Here is an 18,870-nt window from a genome sequence, read left to right on the forward strand (position 1 = left end):
TTCCTCCCTGTATATTGCTGTCCTCCCCCTTCACTTAACCAAAAAACTCATTCAACACTAAGCTATTATCATCTCAGCCAGCTCTATTTTTATATCTTGTATGTTCAAAAAGAGAATTAAAATGGAAAGAAACAAAAGCTAGAGATAAACTTTTCAAGGGCCCCAATAACAAGGGAAGCTCTTTCAAGAGAGCACCTGCAGAATTAGCAAATAGATGAGCCATTTTTTCCTGAGCTCATATTAGAAGGGGAAGAAGACTAAGGAGTGTTTTACTTGCTAAAATCACTGCTAAAATGTTAACACAAATAAACGCCTGTCCTCAATACCTCCAACTGCAGAGAGGGAATGGGTAGGAGGTACCCATGCATACCAGTGAAGCAAGTTTTGCTTGCTGACATACATATCTACCAGGCATGTAGACTAAATGATAGGACCACATTCATGAGTCACACATTGACAAATAGCATCAAATGCCTTCTTTTACAGACACAAAGGCAAAAAAAGAAAAGAAAAAAAAAAATCAAGAGAGTGCCCCAAAGTGTCTGTGTTAGAAGCAGTCAAAGCCTGATAGATAGTAGAGTTGTAACACTGAACAGAAAACGTAGGGTTGGAGAGATGGGTGTGTATGTAAAGTGCTTGCTTGCATAAGCATAAGGACCTGATTTTGGATCTTCAGTAAAAGGTGGGGTGTGGCAGCACAAGCCTGTAATCCCAGTGCTGGGGAGATGGAGGGAATGGAGGGAGAGACAGGAGTATCCCTGGAGCTGGCTGAACAGCCAGCCTAACCAACAGCAAGTTCTAGGTTCAGTGGGAGCAAGTGATGAAGACACTCAATGCTAGCCTTTGGTCTCTACATGCACACTCACAGATGAGCATAAACATGCACATACATGTATACATCCCCCAAAGAGAGGGGAAAAAAAGAAAATGAAAAGAAAACCTCAATAAAATCTCCATTTCCCAAGGACATGAACTATTGGTTTTTTTAGCTAATTGTTGGAATCAATTTGGGATTTGCTCTGACATTATTTAGTAGAAAAACAATTCATAAAATTAGCAGCAATCTAAAATTAATAAATGCCCAAGCTTAAATGAGTAAGGTTTTTAATGGAGAGTGGTAGTTTTGTTGTCACTGTAGCTAAATTACTAACCATAGCTCTCAAAGGCTAAAACAATTGAGCAAGTTTACAGGGTTGGGTGTAATCTTTTATTGAAAGAGTGATCAGGGAGAATAAAAACCATGAAAATAGAAAGCTGTGATAAAGGTTCATTAATTTTGTTCATTAATAGGTCATATAAAACACAAAATAAAAGTGAATGCACTAGAGCAGTCTGCCAGCCCTGCATTGCCCACTCACCAGTCAGCTGAGTCACTGATGGCAGCCTTGGCCCACGTGCCGGCCTCTGTCATCACGAACCCCACGTCATCATGGGAGCTGGAAGAGGACTGGTCAGAGAGGTGAGGAGGAAGCACAGGCAGTCTGTCATCTTCAATCATGACAGTGTCATCATGTGGCATATTCACTGTGGGGGACAGCTGGCATTTACCTGTACAGTGAAAAAGAGAAATTCTAGATGTCAATGTAGGGGCCCAGCCTGTTAATTTTAAAACTTTGCTAAATTAAAAAAAGTCCAAGTTTTGACACACCTGCTCAACCTGGTGGAATGAGATAGAATTTAGTGTATTTATTTTTCAGAAAGGATTGTCAAACACAGACCTTGGTCTATATTACTGACTCTGACACTGTGGCCATACAGCCCACAGTTCAGTATAAAACATCTCTGGTTTTAAATTTCCCAAAGATAAAACTAACCACCAAAATGTCTTCTTACTGTGAAAACGATACAGAGCTTCTATGGTATGAGAATGCTTTGGGAAATATTACCAGGAAATTCGGAGGGAGGCGATACTAACTTACAGCAATCATCCACCCATCCAGTCACCAGGCAACTACATAGCAGATAGGTGCTAGGAGACATCATCTCTGTACTTAGTGGAGTACATACTAAGGAGAGGACAAGAACCTATAGACCAGGGCAATTGCATGCATGACTATATAAGGATTGTGCCAAGGCACCCTTGGGTGGTATTGACCTGGGTTAGTGGAGGGCTGAGGGGGGAGGAAAGTTGAGAATGTCTACAAAAGTTGAACATTAGACATGGGTTTAGAATGATGACTGTGACTTTTTTGCTAGAAAGAAGGATGGCATTTATCCCAGAAATTGACAAGAATATCATTAACCTATGACAAATTCAGGTGATACTTGACATGGCCAGGAAGAAACAGAAAGGGACTTTGAAATGAGGGTGACCATGAAGTGAAAACTTAGGATCCCAATACATTTTCTTAAGGCTTTGTTCACTCTGTCAATTCTGATAAATTCAGGTAGGAAAGACCCAAAGTGTCCTGTCCTAGTCCCTTGCAGGAAAATCTGCAAAGGTTCATAGATAAGCATGAAATTCACTTACACATCACAAACTTTGGGGGGAAGAAATTAGGTTTCAAGGCCCTGAGTTCTTAAAGATAAAGGTGGCACACAAATGATGCTGTTTTTAATCTCCAAATCATCTAAAGTTCTTGTAACTTCCTTTCAAAATGTGGGCCCTAAGTTTTCTGAGCATAAATAATTTGACAAAGTTTTGGTTCAGGGACATATCTTGTAAGCATCTAAATTCACAGGACAACCACACAAATTCCAACAAGGGGCCTGGATGATTTCCCTGTCCACCTCCTAGGAGGCAAGGAAAATTCTTACTATAGGTCTAATGTTCAGATTTGTTCAATTAACTATACCAGTTGGTACCCAAACAGAACTTTGCTGAGCCTTTACCAGGTGTTCTTTTAAATAAAGTTTTCAAAATAGTTCAACAACAATGTACACAGAACCTATCAGCTTTTTAATTTTATTTTTTATTTTTGAGACAAGGTCTCCCAGTAGCCATAGCTGGCCTGGAACTCATAATGTAGACAAGTCTGGCCTTGATCTCACAGAGATCTGCCTACCTCTGTCTCCTGAGTGCTGGGATAAAAAGCCTGAGCCACCACACCTGGCTCTACTAGCATTTCAATATTAGTCTTGGATCTAACTTTAAAACTGAACACTCATTAACATGTTGAATGTTCACAGATGTACTGGAAAGGCAAGTTTAAAGTATAACATATCGATCGCAAATATTTCAGTAAAGAAATTTAAAAAATATTTAAGTTGCTACACATCTTTCTAGGACAGTCCATACAAAGGAACTGGAAAATAGCAAATGTATCATCTTTATCATCAAGTGGTCTGTTAGAGAAACCATACGTGCTCACTGAAACCTCTACTCAGCAGACTAGCAAGGAAAACTTCCTACTCTGATTTCAAATCTTAGCAAGATTTGGAAACTGGCAGCTTCCTATGAATGCTCATGACACAAATATAAATGAAATGCAATCATTTATGTCTTGATCGATCTCAAATCACTCATTTCTTCCCACTCCAGTTCTAGGGTATTAGAGTATAAACCTGCTCAGCAAAATATCACTTACAGGCAGGAAAAGTCCTTCACTGGTCAAAGCAATGTTTTGTTTCAAGACATACCTTGTCTCCTAAATGACCATACAGAATATCAAGCCAAGGATCCAAGCATACATCACATTATAAATGTCAAGTACTAATCCACAAATTATTTACTGAGGGAAATACCACAGAGTAATCACACTGTACACCTTTTTGAACAGAAACATGGAAACCCTTGCATTGACGCATATATTCTTAGTGAAAGCCTAAAAAGCAATGCAGAACAGAGGATGGTCATGTAATCCTTTTTTTTTGTGATGCTGTTTTGTATAGTAATATTTTACCTTAAGCAACCCAGAATCACACACACACATCCCAATGGCAACAAGTCTCTCTTACATTTTTCTCTCATGAATTATTCTCCAGTCTAATATTTCATAAGATTTCAAGATTTGATTATTCATATTTTCCACTTCTTAGCTTGCTTGTCAGGAACTGTTTTTGGATCTGGTTCCAGAAATTAGCAGGAGTACTGAGCATCTAAATTTCAAAGCTATATATCCCACCAAGCAAACCAGGGACTCCTCATGACCTCTTCTGGTCCTTGGCAAATCCTAAGCATGAACTCTCCTAAGCATGAAGTGAGGTGGCGTCAATCAATCTTTTTCATGGGTAAATTCTCTTTTTCCCTCAATTAGTTAGTCATCATCTACAGACTAAGCAGTGAATGTTCAGGATCTTAAGAGGAATGAAACAATAACATACAAAATGATTGTTTAACTAAACATTTATTCATTGATGAATTTATATTTACATGGAATGCAACACAATGCATGATATAGGAACAAACAAAAAGAAAATTCAGCCAGCCACATGCTCATCATAGAAACAGCAAACATGTCCCATGTTTCTGTTAAATTTCTAACAAGAAAAGAATATTCTGAAATATGAAAATAATTCATAATTATTTAAACTCACCATAAAAGTAAGAATATAGAAACCACTGAGATAAATAGTAAAATAGAACAAAATTTTAGCTCAAAATAAAAATTTCTTTAAACAAAACTATACAGACAAAAAAATTGAAAAAAAAGAAGGTTCCATGCTCCCAAAACATGAATTTGCAATAAATTTTAAGTGACGATGTTGTTTAAATTAAGTATGCCTATTCTTTAATTGTTGTTATTAATATACATAGCCAATAGTTGTAAAAATGTTTTGAGCCTTTTCAAGAGAGAAATCTTACTTCTCAGCAGGCTGGTTATCATCTATCTATCCACCTATCTGACTAATTTCCTATTCACCTCCTTATTTATTTCTGTGGTGCTGGAGATTGAATGTAGGGGACTGTACATATTAGGCAAGCACACTTAGTTACAGCCCCAGATCTGTGAGTTACTTTGTGATAATAAGAATAGGACTCCTCTTTTAAACCCAATGGCAGTGGAAATCCAGTCAAAATAAATGACTTGTGGATAAATCTGGCCTTTGGTCACAATTCTGAGTGACCTACCCATGCTAAGGAGATACATTAGATGTGACTAAATGAGGAACTCAGAACGCAGAGAATTACACTAATTGTGGTTCAGTCGAGCCACTTAACTCCACTGGTCCATAACTCCCCGAGAAGCACAGAATGGGACAGGTGATGTGGATGGGAGGTTGTGCCTTAGTTATGCGATTACAGTGAGGGCCGGGTAGACTAGGCTCTGGAGACATCCCATGCCTGTTAGTCCAGTAAATAAAAGGAAAATGTCAGGATGTCACTCACACTCACCATGAGATCCTGGCATTCCCAAAGAGGGTCACTTTTAGAAAGAGGAAACAGCCAAACCAACCAAACAACAAAAATATTATCATGGGCTTGGGCTCAATTCTTTTATCTGCTAGGTGAGAAATGTGACTGTGGACACTGACATCCTTATAAGTAGAAGGGCTGTTCCTTTCTTGGTGTGCATTTTAGAAGACTCTCCGGGGATGTGTTCCTTTTAGAAAATGATCACACTTCAAAACTTCCTTTGGTCTCATGCAGGGAGTATTCTTGGTGAAAATTTGCCTGTTAATATAAATCACTTACTTCTTCGTGTCATAAAATTAGGAATTTCAATACACTTTTGTCTTTCTGTTATATGAGATCATGCAGTGGTCTACACAGAAGTGACCCCCAAAGATGTAACAGACAACCAACTAGATAGGTGGGACCTGGCTGAGAATTTGCAGGCACCTGACACAGTGCAAGTCAGCAGGTGGATGGACACAACACTCTGATACCAAGTGTTGCTTTCGTAACAGTGGCAAGATAAAATTTTTTGAAGAATTTCTTTTTTTATTTATCTGTTTATTAAAAAATTATTCTTTATTATTATCTGTTAAACTTTATCTGTTTATTTACTCATTTGTTTATTTATTTTTATGTGTGTGAGTGTTTTGCCTGCATGTATGTAAGTGTACCTACCATATACATGTAATGCCCATGGAAGCCAGAAGTGAGCATCAAATTCCCTGGAACTGGAGTTAGAGATGGTTATTAGTCACCATGTAGGTGCTGGGAACCAAACCCAGGTCCTCTGCAAGAGCAGTCAGTACTCCTAACTGCTGAGCCATCTCTCCAGTCCCTTTTGAAGGATTTCTAATCTTGGTGTTAAGGAACTTCATCAATAGCATGCAATTCCTAAGGCCAGTAGGTAAGGTTGGACAAAGGCATAGTAATTCCTATTTGTAAACAGCAAGATAAATTAAGTACATACATTTCTCAAGGTGAAGCCATATGGGACCTAGTCTGTAGTACAACACATAAAAAGCTGCATACGGATATATGCACTTGAAGTCTTGGGATGTACCTCAGTGAAAGGACCTGGATTCAATCAGCAGTATCCTTCCCCCAAAAAGTATTCTACAGTGAAAATTTGGCCTACTGAGTGTCACCCTCCAGCCTATGTAACTTAGGACATGCGCAGAGCACCAGAAAGCAGAGCTGGGAGGGTCAGGCCTTCGAGGAGAGCCCACTGGAGTGTTAGGGTTCATTACATACTACCAGAGGGAGGAGAAACAGTGCCAACCAGAATACCAACTACAAAGTACTAAACAAGTCAAAGATAAGAAAATTAGGTGACAGACGCACCCCTCAACCCATGTTACAGTATTTCAACAAGTCACTAGGTGAAAAATTGGGACAGAGGTTGGTGTATGTTTGAATGTTAGGTTTTCGCCTTCCTCCGAAGCACCAGGGATTGGAGGCAGGATGCAGGTTACAGGAGCTGGTGCACCAATGGGCTGATCAGTATGGCAAATCCTACGTTCCTATAATAAAGGGGAAATTACAGCATATCACTTTGTATGCACACAGATCCGGGAACACATGCACACGCACTCTTTCTCAGGAAGTCTAAAACTTTGTCAGCAGAAATAACCCAACAAGGATGCTTTACACCCAAGCTAAGAATGCACAGACAACTCATGAGCAGTGAAGAGTGGTGACTGACGGGCAAATGCCAAACCTGAGAAGTTAGGTGCACACCTAACAGTATTCAAACCAACAGCAAAGATTCCCTCCCTGACTTTCTCTAAGGAAAAATTAGAAAAGCATTGGCAGAGCAGACCCAAGGTTGATATATCAAAGTTCTACACTTAACAAGATCATTTCTCCAAAGAAGAAAGCTAGAAGGACCAGAGGAGGAATGGCAGAAGGCTGCACTAGTCATCTTGATATGGGTTTCCTACTGTGCTCAGTAGAAAGCTCTCTGAAGATACAGGCAATCTTTCCTTCCTTCCTTCCATCTTTCCTTCCATCTTTCCATCTTTCCTTCCTTCCTTCCTTCCTTCCTTCCTTCCTTCCTTCCTTCCTTCCTTCCATCTTTCCTTCCTTCATCCTTCCATCCCTCTATCAGTTTGTCTCTCCACCTGCTAGGGTCTCCCTGTAGCCCTAGCTGGCCTGGAACATACTATGTAGATCAGGCTGACATTGAACTCAGAGATCCACCTGCCTCTGCCCCCTGCATGCTGGGATTAAAGGACTGTGCCACCATACCTGGCTCAGGAAATGTTTCTTAAGATTTGTGAGCTGTCATGTGGTGATGGGAATTGAGCTTGGGTCCTCTGCAAGAGTAGTACCTCAACCACTGAGCCATCTCTCCAGTTCCAAGGCTGTTTCATTTACTTATTATTATTTGTTTATTATTTATTTTTGAGATTGGGTCTCACACTGTGCAGAATCTGTTGGCCTGGAACTCACCATAGACCAGGCTAGCCTCAAACAGATCTGTCTGCCTCTGCATGCCAAGTTCTGGGTTTAAAGGCCTTGCACCACCAAGTCTAGCTCTGAGACTGTTTGTCTATTATTTATTTATTATTTATTGTTGTTCTTTGTTTTGTTTTGATACAGGGTCTTCCAGTGGCTTCAGGTGGCATGGAACTCACTAGGTAGATCAGGCTCATATCAATCTTACTGAGATCCACTTGCCTCTGATACCCAAAGGTTGGGATTAAAGGTGTGTGTTATCACACCCACTGAGACTATTTCTTAATTCACCTATATGTACTACTAACACAATGCCTTGCCAAGGAAGGCTTTCCAAAAACACCCTCAGACAAATTAACCAAACTCTGTTTCATTGATTTTGCACAATGGAAACTTGCATTTATATTAGATCTGCACTGAATATACTCAAAATGCAACTAAATTTAGGGTTTTGCTTTAAATTAAGAGCATTGCAAAACAGAACAGTAATCCCATTGTTTTGTGTCAGGTGTTATTTCAATCAAAAGTGTCTCTTATACTTTAAATTTGAAAAGTCTCTCAAGCTAATCTCAAGATGAGCAATTCTATAAACCCATCCTCTCCAGTGGCAGAGCAAGGCTTTATTAACTGGGTCTGTTACGAGAAGGCTGAACTGTAGGAGAACAGCGCTTATAACCTCATTACCCACTGGGGGCCCGGCAGGCAGTATGGGGTAGATTCCAACAAAGGGCACAGAGTTTTACTAATGAATTTAAAGGCAAAAGCTTTAGTAAAGTAGAAATGTGGCAAAGATCCTACTAAATACAAGGGAACCACGAATCCTTTAGAGGAAAGTGTATCTGTGTTCGTTTCATCTTCCTCTACGGCTATGCTACTCAGAGTGGCAGAACTTCTGCATTCCTTTTGCCATAAAGAACTAAATTATGATTAGTGTACATATATACGTGCGTGCATGTGTGTATGCACGTGTGTGCATTCATGTAGAGGTCAGATGTCAACCTTGGGTTTTGGTCCTCAGGAGCCACCCACCATGTGTTTTTGAGATAGGGTCTCTTATTGGGACCTGGAGATTGCTGATTAGGCTAAGTTGACTGGCTGCTAATTATCTCTAGGGATCTTCCTGTCTCCACCTCCCTGTGCTGGGATTACAGATATGTGCCACCACACCTGGCTTTTTACGGGTGTTCTGAGGGGTGGCAAGGCAAGGATTTTACCAATTGAGCAATCTCCTTGGCCCTTGATATTTTGTGAAACATAGTTTCCCTTATTAGTTCCAACAAGCTAAGGCTATCATGATCACATTTCTTTGAGATCCTTTTCCTTTCTGTCCTCAGCATACTTTTGGGATTGGAAGCTAGCTCATTTAACCATTCAGTGCATGGTTGTACTCTCCTCACATCAGTGTTTCCCGAATGATCATAACAAACCTGTTCTTTTTCCTCTTGGAATCACAGGCCTCCTTTTTACATTAATATTGCATTAATCACCTCTTAGTGAACCAGAGCACGCATAAACAGGAAATGAGATGAGATGAGGAGAGCTTTACCTGACTCACCCATTATCCTGCTGAGTGCAGCATTCCTTGTGGGCGACTCATCCAGCCCCTCTATCCCACTGTAGAGAGAATGGGAGATCCTCCGCTCTCGGTCATCCAACACTGTTTCAATGGGTAGCTCAGGTCCAGCAGGGCTCCCAGGTGACCTCAGCTACAGAGAAAGGGGGCAGGGAAAGTGAGTCCGGGAGGCCATTAGCAGCATGGGGGCGTTATAACAACTTCCTAAGGCTTGCGTCCAACCAGGCACCAAATGAACTAGAACTTTTCAACCTATACCAAAATAATTTGTGCTGACAGCTTGGCCTAATGACCAACTTTCAGTGGCACTTCAGTCCATGCCTCCCATGGAGCTCTGTCAGATTTCAACCACTGGAAGAAAAATATGTATATTAAAAGATTTTTTTTTTAAAGTCTTATCTTGTTGCTTATTTTTTCAGTTTGACTGTTAGCATGTATTGAGGTCAAGGTAAATTACAGCTTAATTTGGAATTCATTGCTAGCTGCTGTTCTGTCAAAGGTTGGCTTTGTCAGAATAGATGCTAGACTTTGGTTCATTTCTGTAGCCACAGGACATAAATAAATATGTTTGCCCTCTCCATCTTTTAGCTTAGGTGTCTTTAGCGACACACTGCACTTAAATTCTGTAGAAATTAAGGCTCATTGTCATATCAAAGTAAGACTTTATTTATTTTATTTATTTATTTATTTATTTATTTATTTATTTATTTATTTATTTATTTATTTATTTATTTATTTATTTATTTATGTCTTTTGAGACAGGGTCTCTCTGTAGCCCCAGCTGACCTGGAACTCACTATGTAGACCAGGCTGGCCTTGAACTCACAGAGATCTGCCTGCCTCTGCTTCTGCCTCCTCCTCCCAAGTGCTGGGACTATAGGAATGCAAGTGCTCGGATTAAAGGCATGAGCCACCACACCCAGCTTCAAAGTAAGACAATCTTTAAGTTTAAGGAAGCAGCTTGGAAACACTTTAAGCATGTGCAGAACAGCATGACAGTAAGGACCAAATTTTTTGCATGTATATATATGTGTAGTGTGTTTGCATTATACATATGCATGTTTGCATGTGTGCGGACACGTGTTTGGGTGTACATGCATGTGGAAGCCTGAGTTGACTTTGAGTATCTTCCTCAATCACTTCCCACTTTATGTATTGAGGTACGGTCTCTCACGGAACTGGAGCTTACAGATTGCAGTGTGTCTAGCTGGCCAGCAAGCCCAGGGAACCTTTACCTCTATTTCATGAGTACTGCTCAGGGGACTCTACCTCTGTGTCATGGGGACCGACATTACACGCATCTGTCATCACGCATCTGTCATCACTGTTCTTCACACTTAAGTGCATCATCCACCCTGAGCTCAGGACCAAATGTTTTGATGAAACACACAATCATATGAGCATTAAGCAAATATATGCAATCTGCTAAATGAGTAAGGACTTTAAGAAAAGGGTTGGTGGGGAGGGTAGCTCAGTTGGTAGAATGCTTGTTTAGCATGCATGAGGCCCTGGGTTCAGTCTCTGGCACTGATAAACTGGGTATAGTGGCTCACAACTGTATTCCTAACACTTGAGAGGTGAAGGCAGGTAGATCAGGAGTTCAAGGTCATTCATTATTGGCTACATAGTGAGTTTGAGGTCAGTGTGGGATACAAGAGACCTAGTTAATTTTTTTTTTTTTAAAGGTCCTTAGGACAGCTGTCTCTTACAAGTCAATTCCAAAGAAATAAGAGGAAGGCCTTTGTGTTAAGAAGGACTTGAAATATTCTGCTTCAAGGAGGGACTAAGGGTCCCACACTGCAGGCTCCGGTCCACTTTGAGGCTCTCTGTGGACTGGCTTCCTGGGATGCCAATGGCACAGAGCCAGGCAGGGGCTGGACAAGCAGGTACTCCACAGTAAAGCAGAGAAGACAAATCTTTCAGACACCAGAAGCCTTGGCTACTGTACTGTCTTCCCTGGGACACATTATTACTTCTGTTAGAAGCAATCATGAGCTTAACATAAACGAGATACTTAATGAAGTTCCAAATTGCGGACTTACTGCTCCCAGTTTGATAAGCACCGGGGAGGCGGAACCCACTGAAGGGTCAACACAATTACAATAGGGACCAGCAAGCTGTAGGAGAATAATAAACTGCAGTGTAGTGAATTAGACTAATAAGGTTTAAACTATGAAATCGGGGTTTTTTTTATTCGTTTTTCTCTTTAAATTGCTGATTACAACTGACAGTTTTACTGAAAAGTAAATTAAACATTCAAGGTCTCTGATATAAAGACATAAAAGAGCACTTTCTAAAGGATTACAGTGCCAAAATTCTAAAATACCTGGGGTGGGGGGATAAAAACAAAAACAAAAACAAATAAAACTCATTTCCTAAGTCTTTAAAGATAAGCATACCTTTTAAAACTATGACTTTTTAGGGTGGTGGGGTAGTTCAGTAGCAAAGCCCTTGCCTAGCACACTCAAGGCCATGGGAGTCCATCCTCAGTACAAGAAAACAACAAACAAATAAAACCCCTTACTATTTCAAATAATAGTATATATTAAAGACACTCTTCATATACAGCTCTATAAACAATTTCTATTTGTTATAGAATATTGTATCAGAAGACAAAAACATCTTCACATTTGCTTTAAAAATAAACTCAACTCCAATATATAATTCTGCATTTTTTTCTGAATGACAAAACCTTTATAAACTTAAAAAAAAAAAAAGAAAAAAAATCTAAGTATATCAAAGGACTATTTTTAAGATTGGGCAGGTTTTGTAGAGAAAGCCACAAAGATGCCAGCTCCTGAGGAACACACCTCCTCTACCTCAGCTACAATATGAAAAGACAGATTTAAAAGAAGACATCAATAGACTACTACATAAATATTTAACAGAACATACAATGCCTTTTAATTTCTCCAGTTTTAAAAGAAAGGATTGGGATACACACAGTTTTATTTATTTATTTTTTTTCTTGCACGGAAACAAGTATCAGTGGCCCACCAGCCACACAGAGGGATGAAGAGCACCCACCCTCTGGCCACACAGAGGGATGAAGAGCATCCCCTACTCTGCAGGTCTTCCCAGGCTCTGGACATTAGCAACTTACTAAAATTAATCTTAATTAAAAGAAGCCAAAGTAACCCCATGCACTTTTCATGTTATTCTATCTCCTGTTCAAAGAACAAAAAGCTTCTGCAATCTTAATCAATCCAGACCAAGGGCAGGGATAGTGTGACCTCCCACAGTGTCCAGGACACATTTCTACCTACTGAGAAGCAATGTAGCTCTGGTTCCCACACACGACCCTCATCTGTAGGAATGTAAAATATATTTCTTGACTTCTTGAGCAGGAATTTATTTCTCTTTATGGTCACTCTGCTAATGAAATAAGCAAAGTCAATAATAAAGACCCCCATGAATCACTATTTGCTATAATTTTATTTTAAAAGATATAAAAATTGTGAATAACTATGAAATCTACAACAATATAAATACTATGTTTTCAAAAAGATATTCAGGTCATAAGTCGCTTTTATAATGGGACAGTAACATATGCTTTTTAGTAACAAATGACTAGATATTATCCAATGAATATGCTTTTTATTATATACTTGGTATATTTTCTTCTTATGAAAAGTTAAAACTCTTGGTTTCTTTTAAAGAAACAAATACAATTTCTGGAGGGTAGGGGTTGTGAATCCTCGTTTGTACCTAAGGACCCATTAGTGGGCTGAAGGACACTTTTCACAAAAAGAAAATGAACCCTAAACCTAAACCTCAGCTAGAAACATGGGAAATCTGGACATAGGTAATCTCCCTTAATTCCCCTCAGTAAACCTTAAACTAAATCCCAGCTAGTAACTGGCAAGATCTTATTATCTGATATTTCAGACTTTATGAACATATTCATTTCCATTTTATCACCACTTCCTGACATAGGGCAGGCTCTAGCTAAATCATCAGATGAATAAACTCATTCCTCAGAAAAGTAGATGAATTCTCTTGAAAATGACATATTAGGTCATATGGAGGTGGATTTCAATGCTGGATCCAGCAAGGTATGAGATTTGCCCCAGGTTAAGTAGGTCTACACTGTGGAAAATACTAGTGTCCAAAAGCAAACAGAACCACGTACATTCCAGCTCTACGGGAGAGTTTTAGGATCCAATGTCAGGTTCTATTTTTATTTAGCTTCCTTTACATCCATGGGTGGTAAGAGCAAGAATCTGACAGGTGATTTAAGCTTTCAGGTCACTGGGCTCTGGGAAAGAGGAACCAGAATTCAGCTGGTTCTATCTCTCTCTGAAGCTCACACAGGTATTCCACGTTCCTCCCCACAGTACAGGGTAAGGAAGCAGTTAGACTCACTGTGGGAAGGTGATGACCTTGCTCTAAGTGACTGCCACCACACTGGCCACATGGCCCTACTCACGTCACTGGCTCTCTGTGTGTATCTCTTAACTCACACAGGACAAGAATCAGGAATTGTTCTGCAATCCATTTTCTATTTTTATGCAGTTTTCTAATTCTAAGGAGATTAAATCTAGGGAAATAGTTTATTTTCAAGCAGTTACTGATGTCTAAATCCACCCCACAAGGGGTATAAGACAAAAGCTCACCTGTCAGCTCTTTACATTGAAGGTAAAACAAGACTATATAAAATTATCTAACAGACATAATGAAATAACTATGCTATTTTGAATTACAGCAATTTCCACATTCATTTCCCTCAAATATTTAAAAAATTCTATTTGTTGCATATGAGCGTATTGCCTGCATGTATGTAAGTGCACCTGTGTTGTGCAGTGCCCTCGGGGGTCAGAAGAGGGCATCAGATCCCCTGAAACTGAAGTTACAGCTGGTTGTTAGCCACTGTGCAGGTGCTGGGAACTGAACCTGGGTCCTCTGGAAGAACAGCCAGTGCTCTTAACTTCTGAGCCATCTTTCCAGTCCTACCTTCAAGTATTTAAAATCAGCAAAATCCTCACACACAGGTTATTTTGAGTACTAGAAGGGAAGGAGGTGCCAATCCTGCACCTGTGCCCCTCACCCTCCTTTGGAATGCAACAAAAAAAAAATCCTTGGGGCAAATTATATCATTTTGGTTATCATGTTTCATATATTCCGATCTCAAAAGAAAGGAAAAAAGGGAGGGAGGGAAGAAAAAAGAAAATGCTGCTATAAAATATTGGTCTCTAAAAACGTGCCAGCTCAGAAATAAAATGAGGAGGGGTTAATTTCTAAAAATGTCCTATCATTCCTCAGGGATAGAATGTGGAGGACTTTTCTAAAAGTGTCCCATCACGTAACAGGAGTGAAATATGGGAGGGAGGGTTCTGTTTCCAGACAAGAACAAGGAGGGGAGGAGAGAGAAGGAAATGGGAGGAAAAAGGGAGGACAGTAGCCCTGTGTGCACACCTCTTAATCCCAGCACTACAGAGGCTGAGGCAGGGCAATTCTGAGTTCAAAGCTACCCTCAGCTGTATGAGGCCCAGGCAAGCCTGAGCTACATAGGGAGGTACTGTTGAGCAATAACTGCGGTGTTGTAAGTGTGAACACCACATGAAGACAGAGGGCCCAGAGTGATTGTGACACTTTTTGTTTCTCTTCATGCCTGGTGGTTAGTGTAGGACTTGGGTCTCTTACAGTAGTAACTAAGTTTTTTTTCTACTTATACAACACCACCCTCCAGGATTGTTTTCCCAGCTTCCTTGTCATGCCAGGCCCTGGATCAGTAATGGTGCAGACAGGAACATGGTATTTGGGTGAGTCCCAGCAGGCTCAAAATCTACAATTCTGGCAAAAGAAACTCAGAGGTGCCATGGTAGGGAAGGTGGACAAGCCACACAAAGGTGGTCATGGAGGGCTATGGAAACAATATTGCGGGGAGAAAACAGGAATTTAAAGGCTGATAGGTGGGCGCTCTGTCAGGACAGAGAGGTAGTACCAGCAGAAATATTCAAGCCAAAGAGAGACCTACTAAAGGTGAGCAGCACCTGTGGGTGAACAGAGAGCTTGAGCAGGTGGATCAATACAGACAGCACTAGAATCCAGATCCCACAATAGGCCTAGCCTTGGGACATGTGTCAAGGCCAGGTCCCTATCCAGGACACTGTCAACATCAATTTGCTAGGTAGAAGAATCTCCCTTATCCCATGCAAAGAGGAGGCTATGGGAGTAGGCCTAACAGTAGAGAATCAATCCCCAGTGATGCTCCAGTGGGCCATGGAAAGGGAGTGTCTGGATCCAGGTACCCGGGATGCACACCAGTGGGTGAAGGAAAGAGACTCACAGGCCAAACCACAGACACAGATGGTATCTGAAAGATTTAGTGGTGAACCCAAATCACTGGCTTCACCCTTGAATGAATTTTTTCAGTGCTTGGAAGATCTATGGGGGAACATTTCAGTGGATTCTACCACAGGAGGAAAGTTGCAAGTTGGATATGGTATTAAGGGATTCAACATTACACACTCATTCCTTGGTATCCTCAGGGGTTCAGTTCCAAGGCCCCCTGTAGAGCCCCCGAAACACAAGGATATTCAAGCCCTTATCTAGAAGAGAGCCACTGTCTGTATAGAACCTACACAAGGTCCTCCACACATGAAGTCTTCTCTGCTTTTAATGACAAAGAAATGTAAACATAGATAAACAGTTATTGGACTGTACTGTTTAGAGAATGGTGAAACCAACAGGCTATTTTATTTCAGCATAAGGTTACTTTTTCCTAATATTTCCTTGATGGATGTGGACTCAAGCTGACTCTGCAGGTCGAGTGACAAGCTGGGAAATGAGCATCAGCTTGGGATCAAGCTCAGCTTGAGGATCTGCCTGGGAAGAGCCTGAGGCCCACAGACACAAGCACAGCCAGAGCCTAGGTGAGGAAAGGCAGGAAGGACTCGTGCTCGAATGTGGCACGTGGAAGCCTGGAAGGTGAAGCAAAATAGATCAGAAGCACTCCTGGGAGAACTTTGTATGCTGCACAGGGAAGAGAGTTAGCAAAGCATGGATTAATATGGTACCTAGTGAGGAGATCAAACCCAAGGCCTTGTGGGTGCTAAGCAGGCACTCTAGGATGCAGGACTGCTGAGATGGCTCACTAGATAAAGTGCTTCCCAGGGATCTGTGGGTGTGAGGCAGGCATTCTACATAGGGATGCTGGAGAGAAGGCTCAGTGCATAGAGTGCTTACTGCACAAACATGAGGGCATTAGCCAAGATGCCTAAAACCCAGCTGTGCGGGCCTATAACACCCCTTGGGGGGGGCAGGGTAGAGGGCAGGTGGTAAGACGTAAGACACAGATCGCAGGGGCTCACTGGCCAATCTACGCAAAATGGAAGAACCCCAGTTTCACTTAGAGACTCTGTCTCAAAAAATAACATAGATAAACAATAGTGGTGAGTGCACGCATGCATATGCATCACATGCACAGACCACAAAGACACGTACACACACAAACACTTGTGCGCGCGCACAGCACTGTAGCCCGAAAATGATTTATTCCTCCCGACTTCTCTGAAGAGCCAAGGACGAGTGCAGGGCACCCTTGGAAGAAGGGTGGAGACTGGTATGGAGGGAGATTGGAACGAAAGGAGGAGGAATTGGTGCCATTCTGGGAAGCAGGGAACTGGGAGCAGGCTAACCAGCCTGCCCTGGACCCCGTGGGGCACTGGGGAACCTCGAGAAGACCCCACACGGAACTCTATGGGGTGAATGGGCATGCAGGGCTGCGAGATGAGGCAGACCAGACCCTGGGCAAAAGCGATCTAGAAAGGTGGGCTGAGCAGCAGCACAGAGCTGGGCCCTCCGGGTGTTCGTTTCTTTGTATAGAAGGTATAAATTATGCATAATTCAGATAAAGATGTGTTATATGGTTTGTCTACCTGGTCAGGAGCATGAGACCCTGAAGAGAGTGAGGGCAGTCTAACAGAGCTGGAAGGAGAAAATTTAGTGTGCCAAGCACATCTAAATATGAAGGAAGAAACCATGTAACCAAGTACAAAAGAATCCTTTCACTAATTCTCAACCTCTGTATCAAGACGGGAAGAGTGCAAGTGCTTAACTTCATGAGGAGGTAAAATTCAGTAGTCTGGTCCCAGGCTGGACTCACATACCTGCCACGGAAGCACCCAAGCACCTCAGTTTGGATTGAGGCTCATTCAAGACAGGTATGTGTCCTATGTGCATGTCAGTATTTACTATAATTTACACAGCCCCTCCCAATGACTTGGGAAAAGGCTTTCCCACACCAGCAAAATGATGTCTGAGGCCTTTCTGGGAAGCTGAACTAAGCTCCTCTGTGTCTGTGTAATTTTTTAGTTAAACCCTGTCACTATAAATGGCTTTTCTATGGTATTACAAAGAAAGCACAGCGCTCATGATAAGATTTTTTTGGATGTAATTGCGTTATAAGCTTACTCCGTCCTAAGGAACTGTAATAACCAGCAATGCAGGAAAATGATACCATGAGGAATATGGAATATTAGAGTCTGTTACGGTCGATCACAGCTGTTCCTGCACTTAAATCTTTTGTCATTCACGTAAATTCATATGCAGAAGTAAATGCCATGGAGGTATTTCAGTGGGATTCCAGATTCACACCTTTCACAGGGCAACGGGGAATAAAATCAGTGTCTTTATCAAAACATTTTCAGGCTGGCACACGTTTGCTTTGCTGTGGGGAAGGCTTACAGCTGGAGGCTCAGATCAGAAGGAAGCAGAAGGTTCCCCTTAATCACTTCTCACCAAGTCCTCCACAATTTTCCAAGTTTTTTGTTATAGATTTCCGGGGGGGAGGGTACCAGAGGCTGATATCCTTATTTGCCTTTCACTTTACTCTTTATTTTGAAGTCAGTCTTTTACTGAACCCGAGCTCACTGATTTGGCTCTATTAGCTGGCCAGTGAGCTCTAAGGATTCTCCTGTCACCATGTTCCCAGCATGGAGACAAGTTAGGGGCCATCACATCTGACTTTCATGTGAGTGCTATGGATCAAAACTCAGGTCCTCAACTTGTGCATCAGCACTTTACCCACTGAGCTGTGTTCCTTACTCTTCAGATCATGGATTTTAAAGAGACCAAGGAACTGATACATTAGCCATGAAACGCTAAGAAGTCACTGCTGTGCATCCAAAACCTAACATATTTTCTGACATACAGTAGACACTCAGTACACACCTGTCAACTACCACTGTCCTCAGGAAGGGGAAAGTACTGATTTCTCTAAAGGAAAATATCTAATATAGAAATGTGTGTTATACACCCTCTGTTGAGAGCTGTTCACAAGCACTTTGCGTGAATTAAAAACAGTGGTCAATGATTTAAGGAAAAATAAGCATTATTCAAGACATCACTGGAAGGTTGAGATACAGGTCAGTGTGAGCCCAGCAAATGTGAGGCCCTGGGTTCCACCCCAGAACCACTAACATAGGATACCCACAATAATGAGGACCAGTCCTTTAAGGTTACCGGACTCCAAGGGTCAGATCTGAACTCACCCTGTAGGAAGAAATGCCTATTCTACACTTTTCCTTTCAAAGACTATTTTTTTGGGGGGGGGGGGTCT

At 41.3% G+C, this 18,870-nt stretch overlaps 1 protein-coding gene across 16 annotated transcripts in view; it reads right to left on the minus strand.

The window, feature by feature from the left end:
• Pard3 (par-3 family cell polarity regulator) overlaps window positions 1–18,870 on the minus strand; it is a gene marked incomplete at its 5' end in the record, with an annotated part of 355,877 nt that overhangs the window by 226,037 nt on the left and 110,970 nt on the right. For 8 of the 16 annotated variants that reach the window (XM_029570673.1, XM_029570672.1, XM_029570668.1 and 5 more), the window contains 2 exon segments: window positions 1,359–1,548; window positions 9,291–9,441. In XM_029570673.1, coding sequence (XP_029426533.1) covers window positions 1,359–1,548; window positions 9,291–9,441 — 341 coding nt within the window. 16 annotated transcript variants of the gene reach the window in all.

Source organism: Nannospalax galili, unplaced genomic scaffold, assembly GCF_000622305.1.
Source record: "Nannospalax galili isolate Female #2095 unplaced genomic scaffold, S.galili_v1.0 scaffold123, whole genome shotgun sequence".
Lineage (NCBI taxonomy): Eukaryota > Metazoa > Chordata > Mammalia > Rodentia > Spalacidae > Nannospalax > Nannospalax galili.